Source organism: Eptatretus burgeri, chromosome 1 (assembly GCF_056783735.1).
Source record: "Eptatretus burgeri isolate ZD-2024b chromosome 1, Ebu_testis_v1, whole genome shotgun sequence".
Taxonomy (NCBI): Eukaryota; Metazoa; Chordata; class Myxini; order Myxiniformes; family Myxinidae; genus Eptatretus; species Eptatretus burgeri.
Window position 1 is genome coordinate 83,327,178 of NC_140961.1, and position 15,235 is coordinate 83,342,412.

At 43.3% G+C, this 15,235-nt stretch overlaps 1 protein-coding gene across 1 annotated transcript in view; it reads left to right on the top strand.

The window, feature by feature from the left end:
• LOC147034862 (uncharacterized) overlaps positions 1-15,235 on the top strand; it is a 96,168-nt gene that overhangs the window by 49,484 nt on the left and 31,449 nt on the right. The window contains exon 18 of the mRNA XM_085857950.1: positions 7,618-7,848. Coding sequence (XP_085714076.1) covers positions 7,618-7,848 — 231 coding nt within the window. The remainder of the gene's footprint in view (positions 1-7,617; positions 7,849-15,235) is intronic.

Genomic DNA, 15,235 nt, shown 5'->3' on the forward strand with positions numbered 1-15,235 from the left:
CAGCATAAATTTCCCGTACAAGGCTGACGTAAGCATATATATTATGACTGTAAAGTGTAATGTGACACGTCATCAGTATGTAAAGAAAACAGTAGGTGCGATGCAGATGACTTCATCGGTAAAACCAACGCAAGGCAATGTAAAGAGAAGAAACTTTTATGTGATGACATCAGCAGGGAAAACCCACGAAAGGCAATGCAAATAGAACAGTAAATGCGATGCAGATGACGTCAGCAACGGGGAAAACCCACGCAAGGTAATGCAAATAGAACAGTAAATGCGATACAGATGACGTCAGCAGCAGGGAAAACCCACGAAAGGCAATGCAGAGAACAGTAAATACTATGCAGATGACGTCAGCAGGGGGAAAACCCACGAAAGGCAATGCAAATAGAACAGTAAATGCTATGCAGATGACATCAGCAGGGGGAAAACCCACGAAAGGCAATGCAAATAGAACAGTAAATGCTATGCAGATGACGTCATCACGGGGAAAACCCACGAAAGGCGATGCAAATAGAACAGTAAATACTATGCAGATGACGTCAGCAGCGGGTAAAACCCACAAAATGCAATGCAAATAGAACAGTGAATGCTATGCAGATGAAGTCAGCGGGAAAACCCACGCAAGGTTATGTAATGAGAACAGTAGATATGATGATTTAGATGACATCAGCACGGAAACCCCACGCAAGGGTGACGTAATCATATTGTGAATGCAATGTGTAATTTAACACGTCATCAGAGTGCAAACAATACCAAAATAATATATGATTACGAATATTTCAGCATCAAATAGATATCTTAGGGATTAATCCGACACCAAAAATATGAAGCATATTTACAACATGATTTAGTGCCTGATATTCATGTACAGTTGTCTCCTTTGCAGCCATTGACGTTCAATAAAAGTGACCTCGTTGACCTTTGCCACTTCCGGGGATTTAAAATTTAATACCGAATAGTTAGGCCTTTAGTCGATGTAAACTACAGTAGAAGTGACAGTGTTACAGCAACCTCCCCCCCCCCCACCCCAACCGCTCCCTTGGGTGACAGCATTGTACATGTGTCATATTAGAAGGTGGTGAATTGAATACTGAACATTTGGCGTTGATTTGATGTAAATGGGAACAAATTTGAAACTGTTATCACGAAAAAATGAGTTTGACCTTGTTGAGACCTTGACCTTAACCTTTGATCCGATCACTCCCAAAATCTAAATGATTTGTCCTCTCGTGATGCCAAACACATCCACAAAATTCCTGACAATCTGCGAAGTGGTTTTTGTGTAATGTTGTCCACAATGCTTCCCAATCAAAAACTCCATTTTGGTGACCCCCTTGACCTTTGACTTCCACAGACTAACTAGGGTTGCAAACACTATACCACACGCTATATCAGTGGATCGGGATTTGAATACTGAACATTTTGGACTTAATTTGATGTAAATCGGAACAAAATTGACACTTTAATCGCAAAAAAACGATTTTGACCTTTTTGTGACCTTGACATTGACCTTTGATCCGATCGCTCCCAAAATCTAATCGATTTGTCCTCTCATGGTGTCAAACAAGTTCACAAAATTTCATGACAATCTGCTAAGTGGTTTTTGCGTAATGTTGTCCACGACGCTGCCCAATGAAAAATGCTTTGTGGTGACCCCCTTGACCTTTGACCTCCAACCGCTAACTCGGGTTACAACAACACCATATAATATGTTATATTTAAGGATAGGGCATTGAATACTGATCATTTTGGCATTAATTTGATGTAAATTGGAATAAAATTGACTGTGTTATTGCGAAAATAAAAATGTTTGACCTTTTTGTGACCTTGACCTTGACCTTTGATCCAATCGCTCCAAAAATCTACTCGATTTGTCTTTTCATGACAACAAACCTTCCCACACAATTTCAAGCTAATCCGCTGTGAAGTTTTTGTATAAAGTGATCCAAAACATTGTTAATACCATTTTGGTGACCCCCTTGACATTTGACCCCCAACCGCTACCTAGGGTAATTACGTCATACTTTCATGTGGCATAGCCTAGAATGTAGAATTGAGTAATGAACATTTTGGTGTTGGTTTTATCTCGTTCGGATAAAAATTGACCGCGTTATGACGAAAAAACGATTCTGACCTTTTTGTGACCTTGACCTTGACCTTTGATCCGATCGCTTCCAAAAGCTTCGCCTGGCGTCCTTCAGTAACTGCACATCATCTCTGAAAATTTCATGCAAATCGGTCCAGCAGTTTTTGCGCAATGTTGTCCGCACACATATTTACCAATAAATAAATAAATACACAGGGGTCAATACAATACCTTCGTCAAACGAAGTTTGCGAAGGTAATGAAAAATACAAAAGGATGGAGGGGAGACAAAAGGTCTACGAACAATATCTTGGCAAACTTAAGTTGGGGTTTACAATAAATGTACTCTAAACATAAAAATTATGATATAACTAATCAACTAATTAACTCCTTAACCCTCAGGAGTCAATTTTTGTTAAAATATTTTCTGTGAAGAGTTGCTTTAAAATAAATTTATTTCATTTTTTTGAGTTTCCTTACACAATTCTTACCATATTTTCTATCCAAGGGAAATTAATCTTCTCACACATGTACCTTATCAACACCTCATCAACTAAATTTATCAGTTTTCCTATCTTCAAAAATAAACAAATAAATTTGTCCACTAGTGGGGTGAATAAAAAAGTTGTCATTCCTTCCTTGAAGCAAATCCCTGCAATAAAGGAAAGCTTTTATCTCTCCGTAAATATCACAATCATTGTTTTCTGGGCCTTTCAGAGCTCACCATAAGGCTCACCTGTGGACTGATCTTTCAGCTCTTTCACAATCCACAAGAACTTGGTGGAAGTTGGTAAAGTGTCACGAATACGTCTCACTGTTTCGTAACTCTTGAAGCAGGGAATCATGATGGGCACCCTTCTTGCACAGGTAAAGTGCCTAAACTATTTCGTTAATTTGAAAAAAGCAGAAAAAAGAACAGACATTGTCAAAGCTTTTCGGTTTGCAGCTTGTCAGGACACGTGCAAGAATACCAGATATGCAGACACAAAATGAAACAATTAATTTGTTCAGACAATTGGGGATTGGTTCTTTGGACTGTTACCGACACAAACATACGCATCATGGCCTTGAGGCACTGAGGGAACCCGTGACCTCCCATTTTTCTATGGAACCAGGTCAGAACAGATGCAGTGTTTACACCTACTCTTTTTGTTTGCAAAGAACAGGAGCTCGTGTGTGTATAAATGTGGCTTTAAGAACACGTAAATGTGCTTCAGTATGTGCATGTGCCACAGTCTGGAAACATTCCGTGTGATCGTCCAGGGCGTATTCGGGATTGTTCAGGAGATGCTAACAAACGACAGAATTACTTTGAGCAGGCATTCTTGTTGGGTTCTTCCACGTAGGGGATGGTTGTGTACGACCGGTCTCCAAGTTTTTTCTGATTTCCAATATAATGTTCTGCTTGATCCGATCCTCCAGTCCGAGTGATGTGAGACCTACTTACCTGGCATCACACCAGAGCTGAAATTCATAAATAACATTGTTCAGTTTTATGGCAGGGAGTACATCTTTCTGGAATGGAGGGAGCAATTTGTGGGTCGTAAAAAACACTCATTCTAACAGAGTTGTAACATTGTGAAACTGAATGTTTCACTTGTTCAAACTTTTGAGAGATTTTACCTCTCCATGGCAGCCCAAGGTAAAATGGACACTTTTCTGGTCAAAATACAGTGTCCTCAGACCGCTTGGCAGTTTTGTGCTATATGAACACACAAATGAGTTGCTCAGGGTAGCCATTGTCACGGAGAATGGTTTTAATGCGCTCAATTTTAGCAGCAAGTCATCAGGGTGAAAATATGGCCCATGCTCTATTAACAAGGGTATCCATAAGGCCAATCTTGTGGCGTGTTGAGCAGGATAAATCCAAGGGATATTCATCTTCTCATACATCTTGGCCTTTCTTTTATGAAAGGCCAAGATCTCAAAAACACTATGTTCTTAAAGATATATCCTCTTTCTGGAACCTCACCTAACTCTCTCCAACATGTGGTCTGCTTCCTGCCAAAGAGTACAAATTACATGCCAATCTTGCCTCGATGACTGCAACTGACAACCTCAGTGCTTTCAACATAGGCACAGGTATGTTCATCTGCTCTGTATTCTCTCTTTCTGTTCTTTTTCAGGTTTTTCAATGAAGACATTTTTCAACTCCATGGCTCTGATCTTTGACCTTTCAATTGGCCTCCATGCAGGTAGTTCTTTCAAGGAGAGGCTGGTTTTGCAATGTCATCTTTGGATGGTTGCAAGGTACAGGATTGCATAAAATTTGACAATAGCTGGTACTCTTCCTGCTCTGCATTGTGTGAGCTAATACATTTCACTGTCCCTTCATGAACTACCTCTCAGAACTTTTCTGCACTCACAAGCAGTGCATTACATTAAAAAAATGTTCTTTCCAATACATTACCTCGAGAGATAGCATCCTTTAAGTTAGTGTTCTGTAACTACACCACCTGTTTACTTAAATGACGTCTCCATGAGACAATATATCATGGAGTGGGGTAGTACTCCTTATGGAGGGACGGCACGGGAAAAAAATGGCCGCTCATTCAAATGTGTACAAATGATACGCTTGAAAACTACTATAGAGTGAAGTCATAAGCATTTAAAAGGCATACCTTTTATTCTCAAACGTTTTCATAACTAACAAGAACAAAAAAATACGCCAAAATACATCGCAAAAGTATCAGATCGTGAGATCGCAAAATCACACATTTGTTCATCCTCAAAATGTTGATAGAGTGCATTCAGATAGTGTTCACACCCCTCGACTTTTGTCACATTTTGTTGTGTTACAGCCTGAATTTAAAATGGATTAAACTTAAATTTTTTGTCACTGATCGACACAAAACACCCTATAATGACAAGGTGAAAACATGGTTTTAGAAACTTTTACAAGTTATTTAAGAAGAAAAATAATCAATCAGAGATTGCATACCCTTGCCAGGACTTGTTTTGTGTGGCGTTTGTGTACTGGGGTGTTACATAATTAGTACTGCCACTTTATAACTGCTGGCAGTGATGACCGGGCACCAAGACGTCCCACTTTGACTGGACACCTGACTCAGACCCATGACGTTTTTTTATCATTACTCAATTGAATTTAGAAGGGGATTAAAATACATTAAATAAAAATCAAATGGAAGACCTGCATTGTAGTAATCAGAAGTTCTGGATAACATCGTCGTTCATGTGAAAGAGGCAAAATACTTATCTGTGTTAGTCGATTCTACTCCTGACATAAGCCACATCGACCAGCTCACAGTTATTCTACGATACATCGAGAACGAGGCTCCAGTGGAGCGTTTCATGACCTTTCTGAGCAACACAGGACACACTGGACTCCAGCAAGAGACAGCATTACTGGATTTCTTGAAAGCCACTGGATTGGACATCGCTAACTGACGAGGACAATCTTACGATAACGCATCTAATATGAGTGGCCGATACAATGGGATGCAGGGAATGATCAAACAGGAGAACCCTCTCGCAATATTTGTGCCATGCGTGACGCACTCACTGAACTTAGTCGGTCAGTCAGCCGTGGGGTGCTGTAGACCTGCAGCAGCATTCTTTGAATTCGTGGAACAAGTGTATGGATTTTTTTTTTACAGCTTCCACGTCGCACTACGCCAGATTATTTGACGCCCTGAAAGCCAAAGGTCTGCAAGTACCAAAGTGACACTCGTTGGTCGGCTCATTCTGATGCAACTCGAGCTCTTGTAGACGGTTACAGCGAAATCATGGATGTCCTCGATGAAATCGCAAAAGATGAACAACTGAATAGTGAAACAAGAAACACCGCCGAGACACTTCACCAAACGATGTGCACGCTCGGTTGTCTGCGATTGGTCGAAAGCCACGATGTTGTAATTTTTGTCCTTTCTTGGCATACAGACATAACAAAGCACCAATTCAAATGTATGTAGGTGTCATGGAATTCACGTTCCACAATGGAATATGTGGGAAATCCTTGGTGCATATTGGCAAGACCATGTTACGAATGCCGAGCTCTTACAAAGTGCCAACCTTCCAAGTGTAGACATGATGGTCATCATCTCACAGGTATGCTATTCCCAACAAATTGTCTGCTTCGGCATCATTCATTCCTGAAAGAGGTTTTTGTTTGGAGAATCTTTGACCATTACCAGAGAAATCTGTGGTCAGCAAGTATAATTCAATATGGTTCTGAAAAGACATGTGGCAGCCAGTCTTAAGGTTAACGTATGGGAGAAGGCTATGTGAGACCATACACAAGTTGATTCCACAAGTAGGAGGAAAAAGTAACGATTGAGTGGAGGTGAGCAGTGATCCTGGAATTTTTTGAGTTTCACCAAAAGGGGGTTATTTTGAGACCACATACAACCTGCAGATACCTGGGAGGGTGAGAGTGAGAGGAAAGAGCAGAGGGTGCAAGACCAGAAAGGAGGTGGAAGAAGACAGAGAGAGTTATCTTTATCTTATTACCTCCTTTATCTTATTACTCTCCTTTATCTTATTATGCACTTTATCGTATTTTTCACTTTATTTTATTACCCTCGTCAAGACTAGGCTTAATAAATAACTCCAATTTAAATGAAGCCAACTATTGCTATCTGCTACTGACATCGGACAGGGAACGCTTTTTGCCCAAGTCTTTTGTGAACAAGCTGGCCAAGCCTGACATTGGAGTGAAAGTAGCAGGAATTTGGAATTTGGCCAGTGTGCCAGCGATAACTTGTCAACTCTTCATGAAAGATACCTTGGGATATTTAATGTGCACCCACAACCATTGATGGCAGACAGGTCCTCCAGTTTAAGGTTAATCAGATGTATCACACACATTGATGCATAACCCTGCATGTGAAACACCAAGTTGACAGTAAATAGCTGGATCGAGATTCAAAGACAGGCTAGACAGGTAAGGTGAGTGCACATACCTCTAAGCTACTCTGCCGACTGAGGGCTGGGCTTGGAGTATTCTTCCTCAACGAAACGGGAGGTTGGAGTAGTGGGGGAGGGCGAGGGGGTAAATCACCAAGTACACTTGTTCAATATGAACATGCTAACTGTTCCTCATATCTTATCTGCTAGTACCTTGCATAAAATGTGGACCAAGTTAATTTTGAAAGTAACTTTGCCTTTGTTTGATATTTTTTCTTCAGAGGCATGGAATATTTTCATCATAATTTGAATTACTTGTATGTTTTTTTCCTGTCAATGTTCTGTATTGATATTAAATGTGAAACAAGCTTAAACCTTTTGTTAGATTAATGTCATTTTTAATGATGAACAATTTTTCATTCAGGTGTATTTGAAAATAACTGGTGTTTTTAAATGTCTGTTTTGTACTAATATATTTTGAAGCTCATTCAAAATATTTTATTCAGAGTAGAAGACAGATAATTATTCAAAAATGTTGTGGGAACCCTCACTCCCCTTTCCCACCAAAAACTCCAACAAGGAATGATGTGTTGAAAATCCGACAAGTAAAGTCACTTTCCTGTTTGTAAAATAATCCTTTTATGTTTATGTCATTTTCAGTTACTCTTCTACATTCGAAACGTGAATTTTGTGCTAAAAATGAGAGAAGAAATTTTCCAGTTTGATGATAATGGTGATCCACCTGCGATATATGACCTTGTAAATTGGCAGACGGATGATAATGGAGAAATGCATCTTGAAAGAGTGGGTTCATTTGATGCTACAGCTCGTCCAGGTCAAGAGCTGTTCATAAATACTAGTTCCATCCAGTGGAACGAAGAAAAACACAAGGTATAAAATAAAAATCACTGTTCAATATTCTGAAAAATCAAAATTTTCTGTCAAAAATAATGTACGAGTTAAAATATATATATATATATATATATATATATATATATATATATATATATATATATATATATATATATATATATATATATATATCGTCAAAGCGCTGGCGGCAAAGATTAATTCCCTGACCAAATTTGTGGTGACGGTCGAGCGGTCTTCCTTAATCTGAGGTGGACACGTTGATCCCTGGAAATTATCACACACAGGAGGAGAAGGGCATAATGACGGTGTGACGGGGCGGGGGGGGGGGAACAGAAATGTATGCACATGGGGGTTTATTGTTAAACCCCATGATAAATACACTGACACAGCCACTTAAAATGAACACATTTAATGAAAATACACAAATATTTACAAAGAACACAAATCAGAATGAAATAATGTGTGAGGTAAACTAATTCTAAGGCCTGAATCAAGGCAGCTCTGCACACGAACTTAAATACAGACAAAGGGAAACAAAATAAAAGCAAACCCCTCATTTACTCTGGTACTTAGCTTGGCCCAGAGATGGTCTTTGTGGAAATTGAAATCGAAGCACTTCTATTTGCATGTGGTGACGCATGCAAAATGCCACCAAATCACTTTCTCACATCGGGACAAATGTACGTCAGGCAATTCATGAGGGGTATTCAACACCAAGGATCAGAGACCCCGTGCAGCTGCTCCATGCATTGATTGTGCTCACTGACCCGCTATTTGACATACATGAGGCTCAGGGTCCAAAGGCCAGTGTCTTGCTTCACTACATGAGACAATTTGCCTCAGCACAATAAGATAATCATGCCGTCTTCTTCATGCATCGAAGGAAAGCCAGCCGTAAAGCCCTGTTCCTACAGCCCATCTACTAACTACGTTCTTTCTCAAATGAGTGCGTCCCTCTCTCCGCACTCAACCATTTCTTTTCACACTTACATCGTGCGTGCGCTCTCCTGATCTCTCCACTTTGCCTTATGTGTGTGCACTGTCCCGATCTCTCAAGCTCTGACTCATGTATGCACTCTCCTGATCTTTCCACCTTGACTCGTGCCTGCACTCTCCCGATCTCTCAATTCTGCCTCATGTGTGTGCTCTCCTGATCTCTCCACTTTTCCTTGCGCGTGCACTTTCCCGATCTCTCAAGCTCTGACTCGTGTGCACTCTCCCGATCTTTCCACCTTAACTCGTGCCTACACTCACCCGATCTTTCCACCTTGACTCATGCCTGCACTTTCCCGATCTCTCAACTCTGACTCATGTGTGCACACTCCTGATCTCTCCACTTTTCCTTGCGCGTGCACTTTCCCGATCTTTCAAGCTCTGACTCATGTGTGCACTCTCCCGATCTTTCCACCTTGACTCGTGCTTGCACTTTCCCGATCTCTCAACTCTGACTCATGTGTGCACACTCCTGATCTCTCAACTCTGCCTCGTGTGTGTGCTCTCCCGATCTCTCAACTCTGAATGACTGATGTTGCCGAACCATTGGATTCTCCTGCGGGGTGTGGCTTGCTCGCAAGAAAACCGGGAAGGTGGGGCCTCCACCTGCTCGGCATGTTTGGCGAGTTTCTGACGGCACGCCCATCAATCTTCAGGTGCGGGGGCGTGACTTCCCCCGGCGTCACCCTTGGCGTTGGGGCTTCTGCCTGCTCAGCACTTTTGGCTCGCTTCTAAATGCAAAAACGCAGGAATGGGCTACAGGGGGGCAATCACATACCAGCAGAAGTTATTCTTAATCCCTATCGAATTAACCTAACACCACCACCCCCCCCCCCCATGTGATGACACGTAACACTTCAACTCACAATTTCCCTACTTAATTAACAGCCCACCGACCCCCCTCTCCACACTCCCACCAGAACCATAGCTCCTGCAAGGTTCAGTGCAGGCATTACCATTATGGCCTTACCACTTTCCAACTCATACCTAATTAGCGGATGAAATAAATTAGGAGGGGCTGTGGAAAGTGAGCCATAGCTAACTTACCTATTCTCCTTAAAGTTCTACACCCCTTAAACACAACAATTCAAATATTTGCAAATCTCTTGGTTCCTTGCTTCTAACTCCTGGGGCAGGTAGAAAATGTCAGTAAACACACAAAAATCTACTGTCGGACAAAACCTCAACCAAAAAAATTTTAAACGTTTGCACAAGCCCCTTCTAAAGATTGCGTTCATTGGTGGATACCACGACACCCAATGTTACCTGCGGAACCATCCGCATTGACCTATTTCAAATTTCCACGAGCCCTGTCTCTCCGGTACAGGTTAGTGACATGGATTCAGTGAACCTTCCCTCACTCACTCACACACCTCAATCCAACATCAATCACTTATTCCAACCCTGCAAGATCATGGCGTAAATGTTATTACACGCGTGTGTTATCCTCAACGAGGCAGTGGGGAGGTACCGTATAACAATAATGGTTGGGGCACTTCCGGATGTGGTGTCCTCAGTCCAAAAATAAGTTGCCCGACATGACTTCTTTGCCCTCCCCCCCCCACCCCTCAACGTTTCGGTCCCTGACAGCCAAACAGCTCTTTTACTGTATGCCTCGCCGGGGAGGGTCTCATCACATCCAGGCTCTCACGCAGCCTCATATGGGTTGGCAGGGGTTTCCTTACCACTGGTCACGCAAATCAGACCCTCCTCCCTAACGGGTCTCCATTACTCCACACATCCAGGCTCTCACACAGCCTCAGACACCACCAGCTGCCAAGGACAAATTACCTCAGGGGGAGCCACAGTCACCACTCCTCCAGAGCTTGATCCATTCCTGCACACCCACATATCTTTCCCACCCACACAATCCAACATCTCATTTCCTCCCCCACTGTCATTCATTTCTCAAACAATGCAATGCAAAATGGTGATCGTGGTCCTATACTATCATAGCCTGCTGACGTGTTACAATTCACATTCATTCTTGAAACAATTTAATTCTTACACATAACAGACATTAACTCCAGAAGACAATTCTGATTTCCAAACCAATCCCTTTACCGACCATTGAGTCACTCTCGCCGCTCCCATCCTAATTACCCATGTCCTGATTTCTTGCAAAACGGATCACTTGGGACAGTAAGCATCAAAGTACAAGTTGTCGCAGGTTTATCAGGTCGAAGAGTGTCATCCACCCTTCTACATTTCCTTCACACCCTTTTATTCCACCCCTGTGTATTCATTGCTTTCAATCTCGCTGGATTCCAAACTTTTATTATTATTATTATTATTATTATTATTATTATTATTACTTATTTATTTATTCTAAATTTGTCTATCACTCCAAAATCTTGTAGATCACCCTGGCTAATGTTTGGGTGGAATCGTAGACTTTAAGTACACCCCTCGATGAGGTGTCAGAGAATCAGATCAGCCACAGGAACTGTGTCTACAAGCATTCTTGCAAGAGGAAGCAGGATATATGCCTGCACCCCTCTCCAGGGTCCGGCAGACCCAGATTTCTCTCATTCACTCCCAGAAACCTACATCCTCCTCCGGGGTCTGGTAAACCCATTGTTCTTTCATCCACTCTCAGTCAATGCCTACACCCCCTCCGGGATCTGGTAGATCAGGAGTTCTCTCATTCACTCCCAGAGCCGACATCCTCCTCTCGGATGAACCAAGGCCACAGCCATAAACCAGGCAGACATTGCCATGGCCCAGCAGACCCAGCCAAAACTGCACCTCCTGGGCATGCCAGGCCGAGGATGGAATAGGGCCATGATGAGCCGACCCACAACCAGAATGAAGATAACTCCCAGGTACGCACAGACCCCGGCAACTGCACTCCGCCATCCACGATATACAAAAGCCAGACAAACAGCCACTATTGTTAATGCAAACACCATCACCCAACCCCTGGCTGTTACGATCGTCTGCTCGGCCGCCTGCGATGAGAGTTGGAGTGAGTTGAGATGTTTTGGCCTCATGCAACTCTGTTTCTCTTTCATCTTCCCATACTGCTATTTACTTGCCCACACTTTCTTTTCAGCTCGAGTGAGCCCTTGCTATGCTTGTTTGGCTTGCTGCTGGCGCAGCCCATCCAATTCAGCTTGCAGGGCTAGAGCATTAACCTGCACATGCTGCCGACATCTGCAATCGTTATCCAACTCAGCTTCGAGCTTACGCACTTTCTCCTGAAGACTTCTCATCACCCTCTGGGTTTCACTCTTGAATGACTGGAGTTCAGCACGCAATGCTCTGCTCTCTTGGCAAGTGTTCACCTCCGACTGAGACTCCTCACAAAGCTATTCTCCCTTATCCGTCTCGTTCTTGCTTCCAATCCAATATAATCATCATCCAATGGTTCATTCCCCATGACACATTCCTCAACTTCAACCTCCCTCTCAAGTGGCACAATCTCCAGAGCATCATTCTCAACCACTGGATCGAAAGAAGACTGACAAAGTCCTTCACAATGTTCAGCATGGTTCTCATTGCCAACAAATCCAGTATTTGGCAATTCACCTTCATCATGCAGTTCATCCACCTGTTTCTCCGCAATATCCTTTGCTGAAGAATCTATTGGTGTGATGTTTGGAAGGGATTCCTGGGGTACATCAGCTACTGCAAGTTCATCTCATTAAAAAAAATCGGAGCATCACCTTCATCACCAGAATCCTCTACATTCTCACCAAGTGGGGGCATTTTCTCTCCAAAGCCTGCACTCGACTCACTTTGGTTTGTTTCAAGATAAGCCTCTTGCTCAAGTAACGGAAAGTTGTAGCTGCTGCAACCCTCCTCCTCAACACATCCCTCTTGGAATTGCTCCAATCCTGGTTCGACAAAACCAACTTCAGGACTTGCCTTCTTGCGAGTGCCCACTTCGGGAAGCAGTGCCTCAGGAAGATCACCTTCCTCATCCATCATCTTCCTTAATAGGCGAGTAGGATAGATAATAGGAGTCTGAAGCCACCTTGTGTTTAGAGGGCTCCAGAGTTCTAAGAATGCTCCCAGACCATACTTTTAGAGATAATATAAATAGGGAGACATGCATTACAGACCCACTAAATACCCCACCGAGGAGGCCTCAACTTCACGCAGGTTGATGCTCCCATGCCGCTATCACAGACCAAGCAGCTAGAAAGGCAGAATAACCTGGCTCTGAATGTATTTGGCTGGGCCAAGGGGGTGATTGCCCACAGGCTTAGCAAGCAGCATGAAGACATCTCCAGAATCAACCTGCTGCTCATTGAGAAGGACAAGAAGTCTCACCACATGTGGATCAAAGACCTCAACCGCCGACTTCACGATCAGAGTAAGCACAATGGGTGCAAACACTTCTGTGAGAGGTGCCTATATGGGTACTCCCACGAGAAGCTGCTGGAGGCACATAGACCAGAATGTAAGGACAGAGGGCAAACCGCAATGAGGGTAGAGATGCCAGAGAATGGAAAAAAAATAAATAAATAAATAAATAAATAAATAAACTTGATCTACTTTCAGAACTGGCACAAGCAGCAACCAGCTCCCTACATCATTTATGCTGACTTTGAGGCTCTTACCACCAAGGTTGATGGGCCAGAGCTCAACCCTGACCAGAGCGCAACAGAATGAGAAGACGCAAAAGCACGAGGTTTGTGGCTACGGCTACGTCGGGGTAAGGTGTGATGGTCAAACAGAGCCTCCAGTGGTCTACCGGGGTCCAGATGCAGCAGAACACTTCATGAGGAGAGGCACATCAAGGATATCCTCAGCAACCCTAAGCTTCTGAGAATGACACCACAAGACTGGAAGATATACAACACTAGCACCAACTGTCACATATTTGATAAGCCTCTGATAGTTGCAGGGGGGCAACGCGACTCAGTCCTCGATCACTGCCATATCACTGGAAAGTTTTGAGGGGCAGCCCACAGAAATTGCAATGTCATGCTGAGGATAAAATACAAACAAATAGTCACTCCTGTGGTCTTTCACAACCTGAGGGGCTATGACTCACATCTTCTGATGCAGGCTATTATCAATGTGGAAGGTACCATCACCTGTATCCTGTACAACATGGAAAAGTACATTTCATTCTCTCTCAAGCGTGATGTTACTTAGGAGGGGACTCAAGAAGGTGAAAAAACTAAGAGCTCTTCGCTTGAATTCCAGTTCATTGGCAGTGACCAGTTCCTCCTGGCTTCCCTAGACAAGTTCACATCAGCCAACTGATCGGAGGACTTTCACATCACAGCTGCATATGAGCCTGACGAGCATAAGCAGCAACTACAGCTGCGGAAGGGTGTATACCCCTATGAGAATATGGACTCCTGGGAGAGATTCACAGATCCCCTACCACTCCAGGTGGCCTTCTACAGCAAGCTCAGTGATGAGAACATCAGCGAAGAGGATTACACCCACACCCAAAAGGTTTGGACCACTTTTGGGTGGAAAGACATGGGAGACTACCATGACCTCTACCTCCATACAGATGTGCTCCTTCTGGCAGATGTCTTTGAGAGATTCAGAAAGACCTGCAATTGGCAATATGGACTAGACCCTGCTCACCACTACACGAGTCCCGGCCTGAGCTACGAGGCCTTCCTGAAGAAAACAAGCATTGAGCTCAAACTTCTCATGGACTACGACCAGCACCTCTTCATCAAGAAGGGTCTGCACAGTGTCATCTCAATGGTCTCAAAATGCCAGGCAAAGGCAAACAACCCACATGTTGATGGGTATGACTCAAGCAAGCCAATAGCCATATCGTACACCTCGATGCCAACAACCTATACGGCTGGGACATGAGCCAGCCACTGCCAACAAGCGGTTTGAGTGGGTATAGGACTGCGGGCAGCTTGCTGTGAGCATTGCAGATCACCTGACAGACAGCCCTGTGGGCTACATCTCAGAAGTGGACCGAAAATATCCTGAGGAGCTGCACCACAAACACAATGCCTATCTGCAGGCACCAGAGCAAATGGAAGTTCCGAAGAAGTGGATATCAGAATAACAGCATGAATTTAGGGGGACGTCAGTCAACGTAATAATGCTGCTGCCTCATCTCTTCGACAAGAGTGTGTGTGTGTATGTGTGTGCGTGTGCGTGTGCGTGTGCGTGTGCGTGTGCGTGTGCGTGTGTGTGTGCGTGTGCGTGTGCGTGTGTCATTGATTGGTATCTACATATGAGGTTTCAGAATGTGGAATGGAGTCCTCCAAGAGTGTTCTCAAGTATCCACCTTCATTTTGGTAAAGGGTTATGATTCACGGATCAAGCTGTGAAGTTTTCTATTTTTAAAGTTTTGTGCTGAGAACTCTCTTCAGATCGTTACTTCCAACTGCAGTTTGTTTGTAGTGATATTCCCAGAGATGGTTTTTAATATCCCTGTGAGGTTCTTCGTCATCATTTCCAGGAGGTTCTTCAT